The sequence below is a fragment of the Medicago sativa genome, chromosome 3, assembly GCF_051527215.1.
Source record: "Medicago sativa cultivar Bolivia chromosome 3, Bolivia_mono, whole genome shotgun sequence".
Taxonomy (NCBI): domain Eukaryota; kingdom Viridiplantae; phylum Streptophyta; class Magnoliopsida; order Fabales; family Fabaceae; genus Medicago; species Medicago sativa.
In genome coordinates this window covers 52501423-52518572 of record NC_140751.1, presented here as the reverse complement: position 1 = coordinate 52518572, position 17150 = coordinate 52501423, and the positions used below count along the sequence as shown (strand labels likewise).

The 17150-nt window shown below is 33.4% G+C and overlaps 2 protein-coding genes and 1 pseudogene across 15 annotated transcripts; 1 reads left to right on the top strand and 2 right to left on the bottom strand.

Moving 5' to 3' along the window:
- Window positions 1-1330: 1330 nt before the first annotated feature.
- On the bottom strand, window positions 1331-3860 carry LOC146938222 (uncharacterized). Of its 2 annotated transcripts, none has more exons than XM_085752218.1 (5): window positions 3618-3860; window positions 2641-2758; window positions 2290-2397; window positions 1782-1841; window positions 1331-1682 (listed from the first exon to the last, which is right to left on the bottom strand). In XM_085752218.1, exons 2-5 carry the CDS (start codon window positions 2722-2724, stop codon window positions 1671-1673), a joined length of 264 nt encoding a protein of 87 aa, XP_085608344.1. In that variant the 5' UTR covers window positions 2725-2758; window positions 3618-3860; the 3' UTR covers window positions 1331-1670. The 2 variants fall into 2 exon arrangements, with proteins under 2 accessions (XP_085608344.1, XP_085608343.1); XM_085752217.1 differs by having other exon boundaries at window positions 1777-1841; window positions 3618-3850.
- Window positions 3861-4071: 211 nt separating this feature from the next.
- LOC146938221 (pentatricopeptide repeat-containing protein At3g62890 pseudogene) lies at window positions 4072-11934 on the top strand (annotated as a pseudogene). Of its 12 annotated transcripts, none has more exons than XR_015031196.1 (6): window positions 4072-4326; window positions 5658-5756; window positions 6296-9233; window positions 9922-10123; window positions 10907-10943; window positions 11722-11934. The product of XR_015031196.1 is annotated as a pentatricopeptide repeat-containing protein At3g62890 pseudogene, transcript variant X12 (transcript). The 12 variants fall into 12 exon arrangements; XR_015031191.1 differs by having other exon boundaries at window positions 9914-10123; XR_015031193.1 differs by lacking the exon at window positions 9922-10123.
- Window positions 11935-14398: 2464 nt separating this feature from the next.
- Window positions 14399-15562, bottom strand: LOC146938220 (putative F-box protein At5g55150). The gene has a single exon (XM_085757825.1). The coding sequence runs from the start codon at window positions 15560-15562 to the stop codon at window positions 14399-14401; it is 1164 nt and encodes a 387-aa protein (XP_085613951.1).
- Window positions 15563-17150: the final 1588 nt, after the last annotated feature.

Sequence of the window (17150 nt, the reverse complement as noted above, 5' to 3'; positions counted from 1 at the left end):
AAAATTCTTATATTAATTCTTTTTATTATTTTAATGAGGTGTTAGATTTTAATTGGTTAGGTGTAAGAATGATGTGTTGGGTAAGAGTTCAGGTAAGAATTTCTCTTTTTTTAATATTTTCAGTTTTCCTTTTTAAATATTCTAAAATACCTTTTTTTTAATATATTTTCAGTTTACCTTTTTAAATCAATGATGATACCATAATTTTGATTATATATATAGTTTTTATTCTCGAATGAAAAAAAAATCATAGATTCTTTTTAAATTCTACAAAAAATTTATTCTTATACGTTAAGGAAAATTTATTTATTTATGTATTTTCTGAATTCAAATATTATATACTAATTTTTTTTCATTTAATTATGAAAACGTTTTTTTAAAATTGAAAAGAGATGGAATGCATAATTCCAAAGTTTAAATTTAATCTTCAATATGACTCATAATAACTTTAATAAATAAATAAATGTATCAGAATTATAATTATAATTCCTTGTAGGAAGAAATTTAACATTTTAACGGAATACCACCATTTTCTTATATGATTTTTACAATAGATCTAGAATTTTCATAAATTTTGAAAATGGAGAAACATTGTTTTTTTTTTTTGTAAAAAATTGACAAACATCATACAAGTACACGGATAACACTTGAGTGACATTGTGGTTGGTGACATTGATCAACCACAATGACCTTGTAGTTGATCAATGTTATCAATGTCACCCAAGTGCTACCCCATACACACAACCGATATCCTAGTTGAAGATGTCAAACTTAACAATGATATTGCTAGTTCAGCTAAATCGTACAAACCAGAAACCATTCCAAAATATGCATTCTTTATATCCACTTTTCATGTTCAAGGACGAAAATCATGTTTATGGTTTCTACCTTTTTTTTTTTGAGAAAATTTATGGTTTCTACCTATAGTCAATCAAAATGGACTATGGAGCATTAAAATGATTTGGATGTTGTAGAGGTTTAGAAATGTTACTGCTGTTAGGTGGAGAATGATTCACCATTTGCCAGAGATAGATTGGGAGGTCGAGATATATTATATTTATCGCGAGGCGAATAGATGTGCTGATGCTCTTGCTAATATCGGAGGTGATCGTGGTATTCATTGGAGTTTGTATGAAAACTGTCCAGTGCAATTGAGTCATTTGATTTTTGTTGAAGTCATTGTAGTTTTTACTCCATGGTCAATTTCTCCATAGTTTTCCATTCCTAGGCTTAGACCCCTTTTTGATAACAGAAAATAGATATACAAGTTATGCTGCTCAAGAATTTTCCTCATCCCTGGTCAATGAAGAAAGAAAGTTGAGAAAAAAAATAATGCAAAGTCTTTTATTTTTCCCTTCTCTTCTTCTAAGTTCCAAGTGCAGACTCATTATATTGATGCCTATCATTCAAATTTCAATCTACAATATCACAAGTTTCAGTTTCAACAAATGAAGTTACCAGAGGGTCATTCAGTTAAGTGACAACTGCTAAATACATCTCAAACTATATTTGGGTAATCAAACAAAAGCCTGCATCACTTTCTTCCTCAGGGATCTCGACTAAGCCCATGTTTCTTCAGTGTTTTAATGTAATTTCTCATGAGGGTAAACTTGTTGCTTCCTAGATGATAGAAATAATCCCAGGAATAAATACCGGTTTTATGCAAGTCGTCAAAATTGAGCCTGGATCATCAAATCAAACAATCAGAGGTTTTAGTTGAGAGTCAATATTAGATTTAGCAAAGAATTTTATCACTAGTGTCAGAAATTGTTGTACCTTACCCCATAGTTTCCTACTGGTTCTGCAGACATAATTCCCACGTGGCCTCTTCCAGATATTACCTAGTTCGGTAGGGTTGTTAATAAATGAAGTATCATTAGAAATGAATCTACTGAACTCAAATCAGAAAAGGAGTGAGTAGGAAGTATAACAATGCTAAGAACCAAACTGGTATACGGAAGATGAATTTTGATTTTGTTTGGATAAACAACTTAATTAAGCACTTATAGCATAAACATTTATCATATAAGTGAGTATAAGCTATTTCTAAGACAAAAGCTAAAATACAATATAATTGTTTTCATATAAACTATAAACCTTTTCATAAGCTATATCCTAAAGAGCTTATGGAAATAAGCTGAAAACAACTTATGCCAACATGTATTTGCTGTTTCAATAAGCTCTTGCAAACGGTGTCACAAATGTTAATGTCAGTAAATAAACTTAAATAAATCAATCCAAACAGACCCTATATATACACCACAAACAACTTTGAAATGGTGAAGTTACCTTTTCCCCTCTAATTGATCTGATTTTTCCATCAACTGCAGGGCTATTTATTCTGAGAAATTCAGCAGACAACTTGAATACACTACCATTGGAAAATTCCACTTCTACCTGAAACAATTATGTATAAGGATGTAAGAAAAACAATTGATGAAATAACATTTCCATTAACTCTAGTATCCAACTTAACAACCAATTAAAATTTCAACCTAAAGACAGGTTTCTATAGACATGTAGGTGTTCAATACTCGCCTTAATTGACAATTGATCAATTCCATTAATTGAGGCATGCTCCAAATTCCAAAAACTTCATAAAGATAAAAGTTAAAAAGAGTAAAGAGGGAAGAAGCTCACATATTTTGGGGCTTGAAGAGAGAATTTAGTTAGACGTGCAGTTTGTTCTGCCGCAGTGTTGAATCTCCGAATGGCTGCCAGCATAGCTTTCGTTATTCTAGTCACGTTATCTTTACTTCTAAAGGAGATCATGAAGCTCATGTTAGCTCAAGGGAGTCATATTATACAACTTGCAATGAATTGACAGAATATAAGAAGAAAAAAGATTAGACAATAACAAAATGGTAGGGAATTCTTTTTTAAAAACGGTAAACTTTAGTGTTGTTTTGTTGAGGTAGGGACCAAACTCGAACTCAAACTCATTATCACTCTACTAGTCTACTCTTTTAACTCTCTCACCCCAGCCACCAAATCATCCTATTATTCTCAAATGATATGGAAATAACAAAAGCAACATAGGAAGAAATTTCAAATGTATAGTTCAACACTAAAAGAAAGTTAGTATTCATAGAAATTACACCTCGTTTTGCCATATTGTATATTTTCTGTAATGAAATGTGTTACAAAAGGTAACACTGTATAGTGACTTATTTATTTTGACTATGTCTTTTGGCAAGTCTTATTTTTACTAGCTTATAGCGATTTTTTTATAAGCTAATTCAAGTAGCTTATAGCTTATCATTATTTATCTCAATTTTACCCATGTAATCTTAATTGGAAAAAAATTTAAATATTAATTAAACATGTTACTATTTTTATGTCATTTTATATGTATAAGCTACTTCAACCGCTGATTTTACCAAACACTATAAATTCAATGAGCTAACTTATGCGTTATCAGTTATACGCTATTTTTTTTCTTCCGAAATACAGTCTCTAAGTTACTTACAAGTTATGATTGATAGAAAATAAATACTATGATGAACATTAAAAAAATATTGATATGAAGTAGACATTTCATCAAGCACCTTGTGTGCAAAATAACAAAAGAAATGAACATTAGTTAGATAGAGTACTGTCAGAAGAAGTAAGCTTACTTTGATGATGCAAAACAGCTGGAGATTGAGCAAAATGGTATGCTTATATCAGAGGAATGGAGTTCAACATTGCATTGCTTTGGTTGTGGTTGTTATTATGCAATGTGTGAATCTTTCAAAGCTGATGGGAATTTATATCCTTTTAATACTAACTAATAGTATAACAGGATAGTATCTGCAACGTAATGAAATGAAAGAGATGGAACCAAAAAAATAATCTGTTCGATTTCGATTTTTACGGTAAAACCCAAATAAAAAAGAGTTTAACGACTATGCACAAGGTAGATGTAAATCCTTTAAAAGAATAAATTCTTTTTGAGTTTAAAGCAATGTTTTAAAACCTGGACCGGTAGTTGAAAGCTACTGGGTCACTGGGTCGGTAGTCGGAACAATGGGTTACTCGTCGGACCGCATGACTATTGATCCGGTCTTTATAAAAAAAAGTCATGACATAGAGGGACACAAATCGAAAAGAATCCCTCTCTCTCTCTCTCTCTCTCTCTCTCTCTCTCTCTCTCTCTCAGCTGAACACTAATACGAGGAGGGGTAGAAAATTCCTTCTTGAATATCACTCTCTAATTTCATCTTCCCATTAATTCAGACATACCCCATTTCAAGAGATTCATTATCTTCCTTCATCCTCTTCAAAATTCGACCTAAAAGGGGGGAAAAGAGAAAGTTGTTCCAATTCTCGCATGCAATTGTCAAGGTGAGTTCTCTATTTAAGCTTGAATTTCATTATATAGAGATGTATTTGTTGTTTAATAGCAATAGCAATCTATATTACGATGACATGGGGTAGTTTTCATGGGTTCTAGGATCAAATGTATTGTTCATTATATTCAACGCTTTAACGATGGGTGGATACTATAGAGTACCCTCACACTGAATAGTATTCACATGAACTAAAATGCCAAAATAATTAACGTGTTCCACCTTCATATTTTGTTCAAAAACAGATTATTATTGATTCTGAATTTGTTTGGTAATTAAATTGACGAAGTTCAGATTTATGGCAGATGGTTATTAGTGACCATACAGATGCTTACGTAATTAGTTTTCAATGAGCTGATTGAACAGGGAATAATGCAGTTAGTTAGAGGCTACAATTATGGTTATAGTTAGAGAATCCACTGAGATAAGTAGATCTCATCCCACTCCTTTTAATCTTTTTTTACGTAGACAGGTGAATGTTGTTGCGGACTTAAGGATTAGTTCTTGAAGAATAGACTTCAGAACTCTATTTTGGATTTTGTTGTGTAAATGTTTGAATTTGAAATTCATGTACATCCTGAGATTTGTATCTTGTTCTTATAAATAAGACAAGAATTTAACTTACCCTCTAATTCGATTCAATTATTTTAATTATCCAGTATCAGTTGTAATGTTCTGTATAAAATTCTAGAAAAATTATATGGGATGTTATAGTTGTGCTTGTTAAAAAATTTCCTCTTGGCTTGGTTGTGTAGACATAGTTAATCAAAGGGTAACTAAAATGACCATTCAGTGGGAAAATGAGGGAGGGCAAAAGGGGGGGACTGACAACTTAAATGTGCTTCCTTGGGGGAAGGTGTGAACCAAATAATAGATGGTAGTAGAACTATCTTTCATTGTGTTTATATGCTCGTATACTTTACTTATTTTTATTATTTTTTGTTTTACAATCTTTGTAGCACCAACACATTTGATCGAAAATGTGTTCAGTGTTGGGCAACGAAACTTTATCGACACATTTGATCGAAAATGTGTCCAATGTCAGACACCGATACAACATCGACACATTTGATTGAAAATGTGTTCGGTGTCAGACACTTATACAACATCGACACATGTGATTTCATTCGATTAATCCATTTTTTCAAGTTGTCATCAGTGTCGACGTGTCAGTGCCGTGTCTAGTGTCTGTATCACTATTAGTGCTTTATAGTTTGCAATTATGTATTATTGAGATTCATTGTTTTCTAATTGAGCTGAAATTGAGTTATATCTTTTTGTTACTTTTGTCCTTTTTCTTCTAAAGAATGCATTTTATTACTTCAGGGAAGTGGTTCTTTGAATGAGCTGGCTTGTGTTGAAAGATTTCTTGTGGCCTTGGATGAACTGAGATATTCAAGATTTGAATTGTCAGACTTGGAGTAGGTATAAGAAGTTCTTTCTCTATGTGCAATGCGATTTGAAAACTTTTCAATTTATGTCTTTGGTTATCCATTATTGAATTTGAAGGGTTGGCTAGATAAATACCTCAATTGTCTCTGTGTTGGAAATAAATGGTTATTTTCATCTTTTGTCATCCCAATGAAGGAGAATCACTGTATAATTTGATTGCATTTGAAAACTTGTCGAGTTATAACAAGCTATTTTTTTATGTGTGATGCAATTTGAAAACTTGTCGAGTTATCTCTTTGATTTGTCGTTTATTTATTTGAAGGGCTGGCTAGATAAATTTCTCTCTTGGAAATGAATTGTTTAGTTTCACCTTTTTTCGTCCAAATGAAAGTGAACCGCTGTATGATTTGATTGCAATGTTTATATTTTATCTTTACGAGGTCAATATATACTTCTGTTGGATTTCGTCGATGTTTTTCACGTCGCCCCACCCTGTTACCATGCCTAGTTTATTAATATTGAATGGTTATTTATGCCTGACGTATGTCTAACTGTTTTTAATATATGGACAGGTAACTCCCACAATCATATTTTGAATGTATTTGTCATGTTGGAACATGTGAGAAGACTAACAACCTTAAAACCAACCATAAACCTCTCCATCTTAGAGTCAAAGTTACATAGATGCCAATGGATGAACCAATTCAAGCAGATTCTGTCACAAATGATCCTCACTGGTTATATCACAGACACGTACGCCGTAAGCAGGCTTGTCAACTTCTCTACTCACTCCAATTTCATTCCTTTTCAGTATTCCCTCAAAATTTTCGACCACCTTCACAACCCCAACACCTTCATTTGGAACACTATCTTGCGTTCCCACTTAGAACTTAACAATTCACCTCATCAAGCTCTTAACTTTTACAGGCTCTTTCTCTTTCAAAACACTTCACCTGATCATTATACGTATCCGATTCTCCTCCGATCCTGCACTGCCCGTGTATCGGAACCCGAAGGAAAGCAAATTCATGACCATGTTGTTAAGTTTGGTTTTGATTCTGACGTTTATGTTAGGAACACATTGATAAACTTGTATGCTGTTTGTGGGAACATGATGAGTGCACGTAAGGTGTTTAAGGAAAGTCTTGTGTTGGATTTGGTTTCGTGGAATACCCTTTTGGCTGGTTATATTAATTCAGGAGATGTTGGGGAGGCGGAATGTGTGTATGACAAGATGCCAGTGAGGAACACCATTGCTTCGAACTCCATGATTGTGCTATTTGGAAAAGAGGGCTGTGTTGCGAAGGCGCGAAGTCTTTTTGATCGGATTGAAGGGAAGGATATGGTGTCATGGAGTGCAATGATTTCTTGTTATGAACAAAATGGGATGTGTGAGGAGGCATTGGTTTTGTTTGTGGATATGAATGCTAATGGAGTTATGGTGGATGAGGTGGTTGTGGTTAGTGCTATCTCTGCTTGTACGAGCCTCTCGGTTGTCCGGATGGGGAGGTCGGTACATGGTTTAGCATCAAAAATTGGGATTCAAGATTATGTTAGCCTTCAGAATGCAATGATACATTTGTACTCAAACTGTGGAGAGATATTGGATGCTAAGAAACTTTTCAGTGGCAGTGTCCTGTTGGATCTGGTTTCTTGGAACTCAATGATTTCTGGGTACTTGATGTGTGGTTTGGTTGAGGATGCTAAGAAATTGTTTGATTCCATGGTTGAGAAGGATGTTGTATCTTGGAGTGCTATGATATCGGGTTATGCTCAACATGGATGTTTCTCAGAGGCCGTGGCTTTGTTTCAGGAAATGCAGCTTCTTGGAATTAGGCCAGATGAGACTGCTTTAGTGAGTGTCATCTCAGCCTGCAGCCATATGGCTGCTTTGGACTTGGGCAAATGGATTCATGCATATATAAGTAAAAATAAATTCAATGTTAATGTCATTCTGGGAACGACACTAGTAGATATGTATATGAAATGTGGATGTGTGGAAAATGCATTAGAGGTTTTCTATGCGATGGAGGAAAAGGGAGTTTCTACCTGGAATGCTCTCATTCTGGGGTTGGCAATGAATGGTTTGGTAGAAAAGTCACTTAACGTGTTTGCAGATATGAAAAAAACCAAAACTCTTCCTAACGAGATAACATTTATGGGAGTTCTTGGGGCATGTCGACACATGGGCCTAGTAGACGAGGGGCGTCGCTACTTTAGGTCTATGACCCAAGAACACAAGATAGAACCAAATGTTAAGCATTATGGGTGCATGGTTGATCTTTTAGGACGTGCAGGCTTGCTTAAAGAAGCAGAGGAACTTATTGAGAGTATGCCAATGGCCCCTGATGTGGCTACCTGGGGTGCTTTGCTTGGGGCTTGTAGAAAGCACCATAACAATGAAATGGGAGAGAGGTTGGGAAGGAAACTCATCCAGCTTCAACCTGACCACGACGGTTTCCATGTGTTATTGTCAAATATATGTGCTTCAAAAGGAAATTGGGGTGATGTTCTGGAAATTAGGGGAATTATGGCACAACATGGGGTAGTGAAGATGCCTGGTTGTAGCATGATCGAGGCAAATGGAATAGTTCATGAATTCTTAGCGGGAGATAAAACACACCCTCAGATAAAGGATATTGAGCATATGTTAGATGAAGTGGCTGCAAAATTAAAGATTGAGGGCTATGCACCAATCACAAGTGAGGTTTCACTAGACATAGATGAAGAAGAAAAGGAAACTGCCCTTTTCAGCCACAGTGAGAAGCTAGCTGTTGCTTTTGGACTAATCACTATTCCCCTACCAGCTCCAATCAGAATAATCAAGAATTTGCGCATATGTAATGATTGTCATACTGTAGTGAAGCTAATCTCCAAAGCATTTGATCGTGAAATTGTTGTAAGGGATCGTCATCGCTTTCATCACTTTAAAGATGGTTCTTGTTCCTGCATGGATTTTTGGTAGCAAAATCTGTAAAATTGCATGTGTGATTAAAGTAAACGGGGATCCCATGCTATGCTTAAGGAAAATGCACTGAACTCATAACCTTTACAATGTTTTGGACTGAAATATAGAAGCATGTAGCATTTTCTAGATTTGGTACATGTCGTTGATGTTGAATCAAATGATTTTTGTTCTTATGCTGGGCAGCAGAGTAATAAGAAAAAGAAGAGCAATCAACCATCATTTATTTTCATCCATTTAGAGTAGCATTAAAGATTCTTACTCAGATATTCTGGAGAAATCTTCCTGGCTGTTGGGAATAGGGGATCAAATTAACTTTTGTACAGATGAATGGTGTGGGCAGCCTCTCTGTCATTCTTTGAATATCCCAGCATACCTTCACAATCTGTTAACTGAAAAGGTGGAAGATTTCATTGCAAACAACTCTTGGTGCATTCCCACTTCTGTGCATCAGCTTTTTCCCAACTTGGGACAACTTCTTTCTCAAGTAATAATTCCTATGGAGCCAAAAGAGGACTATCTGCTTTGGAAAACCTCACCATCAGGTTTGCTTACCTTCAAAGATTCTTACCTGTTCCAATCTGTAAGATCCGGGTATTTTATCATATTTTTATACTAAAAGTATATTTTGTCAAAATTAGATATGAAAATATTGTCCATGGGATTTCTTGAGCAAAGGTAATATTTTGTCCATGGGATTATCAGGGTGTCTACTTATTAAGCTGGTCTTATTTTATTTTACTATAGCAAAGTGTGGGAATATTTATTTTATTATATTAGGAGTATAATGAGTAGTAAATTATCAGTTGAAATGATAATTATATATTTGAGTAAGGAAAAGCGGATGACACTTAATTTTGTGACTAACTTAAATTTATTATCCTATTTTTGTTTTATGCTAGTAGGCACATATTTATATTTTTGTTTATAGTATTGAAGTTGAAAAGTTGCTTACTTAAAGGAAACATGGTTCATTGTTTTTCTACAAATTTCAAAATTTAAATAAAAATATAAATAAATAATTAGAGGAAAAATAAGGGAGACTTTTTTTTGTAGGAAACACGTTCAATTACTAGAAGTAGTAAACACTTTTTTTTTCCGGTTATGAAAGTCTAAAGTCCAATGAACAACTTCTTTTCCTAGTCATATGACCACAGCACATCACTTCTCATTATTTTAGTCCCACTCATTTAGGAAGTAAGTTTTTTTTTTTTTTTTTTTGAAGGAATTTAGGAAGTTAGTGGAGGAGGTTACTTCTCTATTAGTATAAGGAGGTTACTTCTCTATTATCTTCTCTATTAGTATAACAAGATGCATTTCACTGAGTAATACACACTTGTGAACGATAAAGAGAACCGTAGAAAGAGTCTTGCAGGAGAAAGAAATGAGAACAAAGATCAACTCTGACTAAAACTAGCATTTAGACCTATCACAAGTAAGAATATTTTTCTGTCTTACATTCTTTCTCTCATTATTAATTTGTTCTTAGGAATCAATTTCTGTGTTTGAAAATTAAAGAATGATAAATATAGAGTATATACAGATTGTCTTTTAGAAATGTTAAATGCAATTTTGAGAGATTTTGAGTCAAACATTGAGTTGAAGTAGAGACCTTCCTACGAATTTATTTCAATTGAAATAGTATATCTTAATTTTCTATTCAACGTCTAGAATATGTTTGAATATAGCTGCTTGTACCGTGGGTGTTTGACAGCACTAGTTCTTAAGTTCATAGCCTAGTTTGAAATTATTAGAGGATTGAAAGCTTTCGGTTTGTTAAAATAAATTATGAGCACCAAATATATATTAGTGGCTATGCAAGATATAGAGCGGTGATTCAAGAACCGTAACTCTTGACTGGATTTAGAATTTGAAAACAATACTTTATCTCTACTTCGAAGCTAGTTTTCAATTTTAAAAAGGTTCCGACTTACTAATGTTTTAAGTCTAAAATGGTATTGAATTTTGAATAAAGTGCTACTAATATATATATGTTCATTTTCTAGTTAAGGAATGAAGAATACTGTGATGAGGTAACTATGATTTTCTTGAGTAATTAAGTTAAGTTACAAAAGAAAAAGAGTCTTAGTTTAATAACAAATAAATTGAATAGGAGTTGGTCGTAAATTTTACCTTAACCAAACCCAAGTCTTGAGTAGGAATTACGAGCAAGAGAAATTGAAACTAAGTTAGTAAATATTTAATTTTGTATATGTAGATTTGGTGGAGTAAAGACGGCAGATTGAAATCCTAAGGTTTGCTCTTGCTGAGTACGGGAAAGGGCACTCCATTTTTTTATTTTATATATGTATTTACTTGTTGTTAAAATGATGATGTTTTGAATTGTACCATGGTTCCATACTATGTGAACTTGATTTTGTATTGCTTGGTTGTGAGTATAACTTGTTGTTTTCATGCCTGAAGTGTGGTCCTGCATATTTTGTTAGTCGGAGTTCTTGTCGGTGTAATCAGTGTCTCTAGCAGGTGGTTAAGTCAATGATTAATTTAGTCGGATACTCATTGTGAGTGATCTATTTTGTGGAGTTAATAACCAGGTGTCACATGCATACATTCATTGTCGCGTGGTGCCCATAATTGGTTGGGGCCCGATGTCTTGAGTGCCCATAATTGGTTGGGGCTTATTGTATCCTTTTGAGCGCTCATAATTGGTTGAGGCTCGTTGTCTTCTTTTGTTGCCCATAATTGGTTGGGACCCGTGGGGTATGTGGTGTCCATAATTTGTTGGAACCACCGTGGAGTGTTCATAATTGGTTGAAGCCCACAAATATCTACGAAGAACTTTTGTTGCCCTATAAGGGAGGTGATATCCGGATCATTTGTCGTCGCATATAGGTCAACCTTTAGGGTGTCATGCATTTGTCGAGTCCACTAGTGTTTTAGGTGTTGACATTTTGAGTACTTTATATTAATATTTGTATTATTTGCATGCCATAAAATACATGTTAAATATATGTATAACTTGTATATTTGTTGTTGTTTGGGAGTTGACCCTTTTTCCGTATTTGAAATCAGATAATGATCATGACTTATAGATTGAGGCTCCGAGATATGTGGACCTTTGGTGCGCCTTGGCGAGTTTTTATCTCAAGCGTCCAAAGTTATGACTAGCTAGGTTGTGTCTTTGGGTAGTAAAAGGCCAAGAGCATTGCTCTTAAGAATTTTATATTTTGATGTAAAACAATACTGAATTACTATTTTGAAAGTTCAATGAGAAACTTATTTTTTTTTTTTTTAATTTTAATTTGAAACCAAGGAGTTTTAAGTTACTGTTATTATTTTAAAAAAAAATATATGCACCATTTAAGAATTACATAAGCACATAGCTTGGGTTAAGCTTATTTGGTGCAAGGAGAGGTCTTCCTAATAGACTTCCAACAGATGAAAACCTTACTGATAGAAGAGGTCTTTCTTTTCCCTCTCTGTGTACTCTTTGCATGTCTCAACAAAAAACATCTCAACATTTATTTTTCGATTTCCCTTTTGTGCTAAAGCTTTGGAATTGGCTGCAAGCTATTGTCAACTGTCAGCTCTCTCTGTCTGTGAATGATATTTGGAACATCTGCAATAGAGGATGGTCCCCTCAATGTCATTTTGTGATTCTATCTGCAATTATCAATGTCATTGATTCTATATGGTATGCAAGAAATCAAGGAAGATTCAACAACTCAAAGGTACCTTGGCAAACTGCTATTTCTTTGGTCTATTCAAAATTCTCCCTGTCTGGAAATAATAAGAAAGCGGCCTTTACTTCAGTTAGAGACTTTCAAATTATGAAAGAATTCAAGGTGGTTTTATTAAGGTGGTTTTGTGGCATCCCCTCCATTGCGAACTGGATTAAATGTAACATTGATGGGGCAGCTTTAGGCTCCCCTGGACAATCTTCATGTGGTGGCTTGTTTAGAGACAGCTTTGGTGATTGCATTGGTTGTTTTGCAGAAAATCTTGGTGTTCAGACGGATTTCTATGCTGAGTTAATGGCAGCTATCAATGCAATAGAGATAGCTAATAGTAAAAATTGGCAAAGTTTATGGTTGGAGACTGACTCAAAGTTGGTGCAGATGGCTATAGCCTCTACTTCTTATCTGCCTCTACTTGGCAGATAAGAAACAGGTGGCTTAATTGTATGATAAAGATTTGAAGCATGAACTTTATGGTAACACATATCTATAGAGAAGGCAACTCTTGTGCTGATAAACTTGCTAACATTGGCGTATCTCTTTCATCTTTCACTTGATGGAATGAACCTCCTACTCAGATTCTAACTGAGATATTTTGTAATAGATTGGGTTTTCCTAATTATAGATTTTCTTAATGCTTTGAGGGTTTAGGCTTCATGTCCCCCCCTCTTTTGTTTCCCCTTTTTTCTTTAAAATATTATGGTGCTGCAGGTTTTCTGCACACCAGTTTATCAAAAAAAGAAAAGAAAAGAATGAGGGCAGCAGAGCATGATATACTTCACAAGATATCTATCCATTTTTTATGATGTTGATTACAATCTATTCAACTCCTGGACTCTGAAAATAATCAATATATAAAGAAATCAATTACAAAGGCTGCAGATATCCTTGTATTTTTATCTTCTTTACATGTGTAAAAGTGGCTGAGTCTGAGGTAACTATTTACAACCCAAAATAGTGGTGTATATTTTGTTTTTATTTGATGTTTATTAATAAGGAATGTGTTTATAAATATTAATGGCTTATATTATTTGACCACTACCAGCCACTGCTTTTGCTGGGTTATTATCAAGTAGCTTACACTAATCAACTGTAGCTTTTCAATTGCTCAAAATTACAGAAACCAAAGAGTCTTGGCACATACAGAATTGAGGAAAACCAATTCTACAAATTGGTATTTAGATATGCCATTGAAAGAGTATGATCCTTTCCACTGTTTTTGGCAACAGTACAGGTTCGGCCTCTCTTTTTCAATTGCTTTCTCTGTTTGAAGAATCCGTTCTCTTTTTCAATGACTTTCTCTAGTTTTTCTTTTCTGATTTGAATACTGATCTTCCTCTATGGGTTTTCCGTCTTTGGTGTTCAGCATAGTTTAAATGAGTAGGAGTTTGCTGACAAGAAAACCATAAAGATGCCACAGTTGTTATTTTTCCCTTTTTCTTTTTTTCTTCTTTAATTGGTATTTAGCAGAGTTTGAATTAATAAAGGGAGTGTATGCTTGCTGTTCATTAAAAATGATGCGTAAGTATCCCATGTTATATTACATTTTCAGTACCACTGTGGTGTATTTCTTTCCTAAAAGGTTTACTAATGGATGGACTTTGTATCAATCAAATTTGGTTGACAGTTAACAAGGAAACATAGGATTTATATATGGTAGCAGCTGATAGAGCTCCTGCTTGCTAGTGCAAGGAAATTCACTCAATTGGAATTTGTGTTAAAATAATCCATTCTTATGACTTACAGAGAAAGCAATCACATTGACAAGGTTGATTTTCATAATTTATTTGGATGAAACAAAGCATTGTAATAGAAATCATAATTGGTTTGACAAGTAAAATAATACTCTTGAGAGAAGTTCAAATGTCATAACATATAAAGTAAACAATTGAAGAAATTAAGCAAAACATTGTAACATACTTTTTTAGACTCCATTAAATAAACAAACTTGAGAAGACAAAAACTGAGACTAAAACAAAACAAAGTAACATACTTCAATTAATTTGAAGTTGTCAATCCCGGTGAAAAGGTGGAAGTACCCATAGTGCAGGTGGCATCCGTGCAAACCAATTTTGGTAAGGGCAATGCTGACTAAAGCTTCCATCTTTAACATTATAAATTTTCATATCAAATGGTTCATTAGGATAAGGAACTGGCTCATCGTCGTAAAAATCATCAGTGTAATATATTGAATCCTTTTGCAGATAATTAGAGAAATATGAGGCAGACATAGATACAGAATCACTATCACCCACAAATAGAACATTGTCTCCCAAACTATCAAGTTTTAACATTTGCATAAGCTTACCACTTTGAAGTTCCAATTCCAACTTATATACTTCAAATCCTTCGGTACCACTACTAGACAAGCTACTCTTTTCATCGTCATCGTCTGGAAAACCAATAAATTTTCTCACAAGCCACAATTCTCCCTCCAATGATTTCACAAGATAAACGCGATCAGCATAATCATCCCCCTCAGAAGAAACAACATTTGGAATGACCTTCTTATCTTTCAAGTAACTCAAATCGAAAGAGACAATGTTACTCCATTGTCCCACGACATAGACTAGACCTTTATAGAAAATAACATCATTGAAGCTATGATAGTCCTGATCAATATAAGTCCAAACCTTTTGTCCGGCTTTTATGAAAGCAAGACAATTACGCATACTATAAATTGCTACAACAACGTAATCATGTGGCATAGCTGTAGGATTAGCCGATAAAATAACCTTATGCACATTACACTCATAATTTTTTCTTCTCCTAAGTATATCCAACATGTAGATAGGTGGTAGAGGGATGGAAACATTTTTGAAAGGATTTAGCAGAGTTATAATTGTATTTGTAACTTTGGAGTACTCCACCTTTGCTAGCCAACCATGACTGGAGCCACAAAACCTCTTGTTATAAGGCACATGAAGTTGCAACTTATAAATTGTTTTGGATGAAATCCCATATAAACTTCTCTTTGTTCTACACTTTCTTTTTGTGGGAATCATTAACATCGGCAATACATTATTTCTTATTTGCCGGTTTTGATAATTACCCTTTGCAATGGAATACCAATTTTTACAGACCACACTGAAATAAATGTGATCTATACGTTCTACCAATTTGTCAAAAATCAAACTTAGAGGAAGTGCTTCTAAATTTCCCCAATTTACCTCCATTGACAAGAAAGCTATTGAAACACAAGTATTGAAAAAGGGGAAGTTTTTTTGGTACGGAAAAGTGGGAGGTTAAAATCAAGATATTCAAATCAAGTATAAGAAAAGGAGAAGGTTTTTATTTTTTTGGTATGAAGCAAAAGGTAAAACGGGGAAGGTCAAAACTATGAGAAAATCAGGTGCACAGAGGGGTTGCAGTTTGATGTATTTAAATAGAATTAAGAAGACGGTATTTAAACTATGAGGAAATCTTTCTTGTTTGGAATTGAAATATTGATAAGTTGTTACATGTTAATTTTGCTAGTATGTGATTCCAAAATTTGTTATTAGTTTCTTTTAAGGAAAATTTGTTATTTGTTGTTACATGTTAAGGTTCTTATCAAAATAATTTTGACTCAAATATATAACAAAATCTTTTTTTATTTAGATCAGGAAAATAAAGATTTTGGAATCCAGTTTTTTTTTATTGATAAGGTTACATTTTTACGATCAAGATAAAGGGAAACATATCTTTATTTTATTTGAAAAAAAAATAGTCATCGTGTATCAAACAATTTTTTTCATCAAAAAAAGATGTATGTTTATTCTTTGTCAAAAAATAATTTATTTTTATAAGATCAATTTATTTTTGTTACCATGTTATCGATACAAAAATTTTACCATCATTTATCAGTAATTAATCTCTATTAGAAGCATATGTGATAAACAAGGTGTGTTTTTCTCTTGCTAAAAAAAAAGGTGTGTTTTTCTCTTTCATCCGGATTTTTTTCCATCTATAAGAGTAGATCGAATGTCTTTTCATTTGACAAAATAAGTAAAACTATACTTATTTTTTTCAATGATACCCACAATATAACAAATATAGTATCCTTCAAAACAATATAAAAAACATGATATAATTTTTTATTTTTTCGATGACACTAACAAAATAGGATCAAATTTACTTAATGGTATAATTGAATGGAGTCAAAACCAAGCCATAATCTCTTACTACTTTTAGTAATCCACATTTGTTAGATCCACATTTGTCAGAAACATTCAAGTCAAAATGTAGTTCACATGCGTGTCATACAAATACCATACTTTGCCCAAAAATTCACATGCATGTCATACAAATAATCCTTGATAAAATGTTTATTTTTTCCTGCATTCGTCCTTCTTCAAATGGGCATCCCCAGATGCTTTTGAAACAAAAGCTTGTTTGCACTTATGGCATTCATACTTGCCTCCTTTGTGAGTTGTATTATGATGATCTTCAAATCTTTTCATAGACTTGAAGGTTTTACAACATACATGACATGTGTAGTAAGGCATGCTGCAATATAAGAAAAATATAAGCTTGTTAAAAAAACTAATATTTCCTTTTTTGTTCTACTAATAGTCTAGTATGATTTTTTTATTTTTTTTAAGGAAGTCTAGTATGATATTTATTATTAGTTTATAAATAATTATTTTTACTTATATGTACTTCAAAGAAGCATTAAAACAGACCACTTGATATATTAAGAAGAGAAAATAGTTAATGTGATAGTGTTATAACAAAGAAATGGTTGAAATAAGCTCACATCAAATTAAAAATTGATTTATTTTA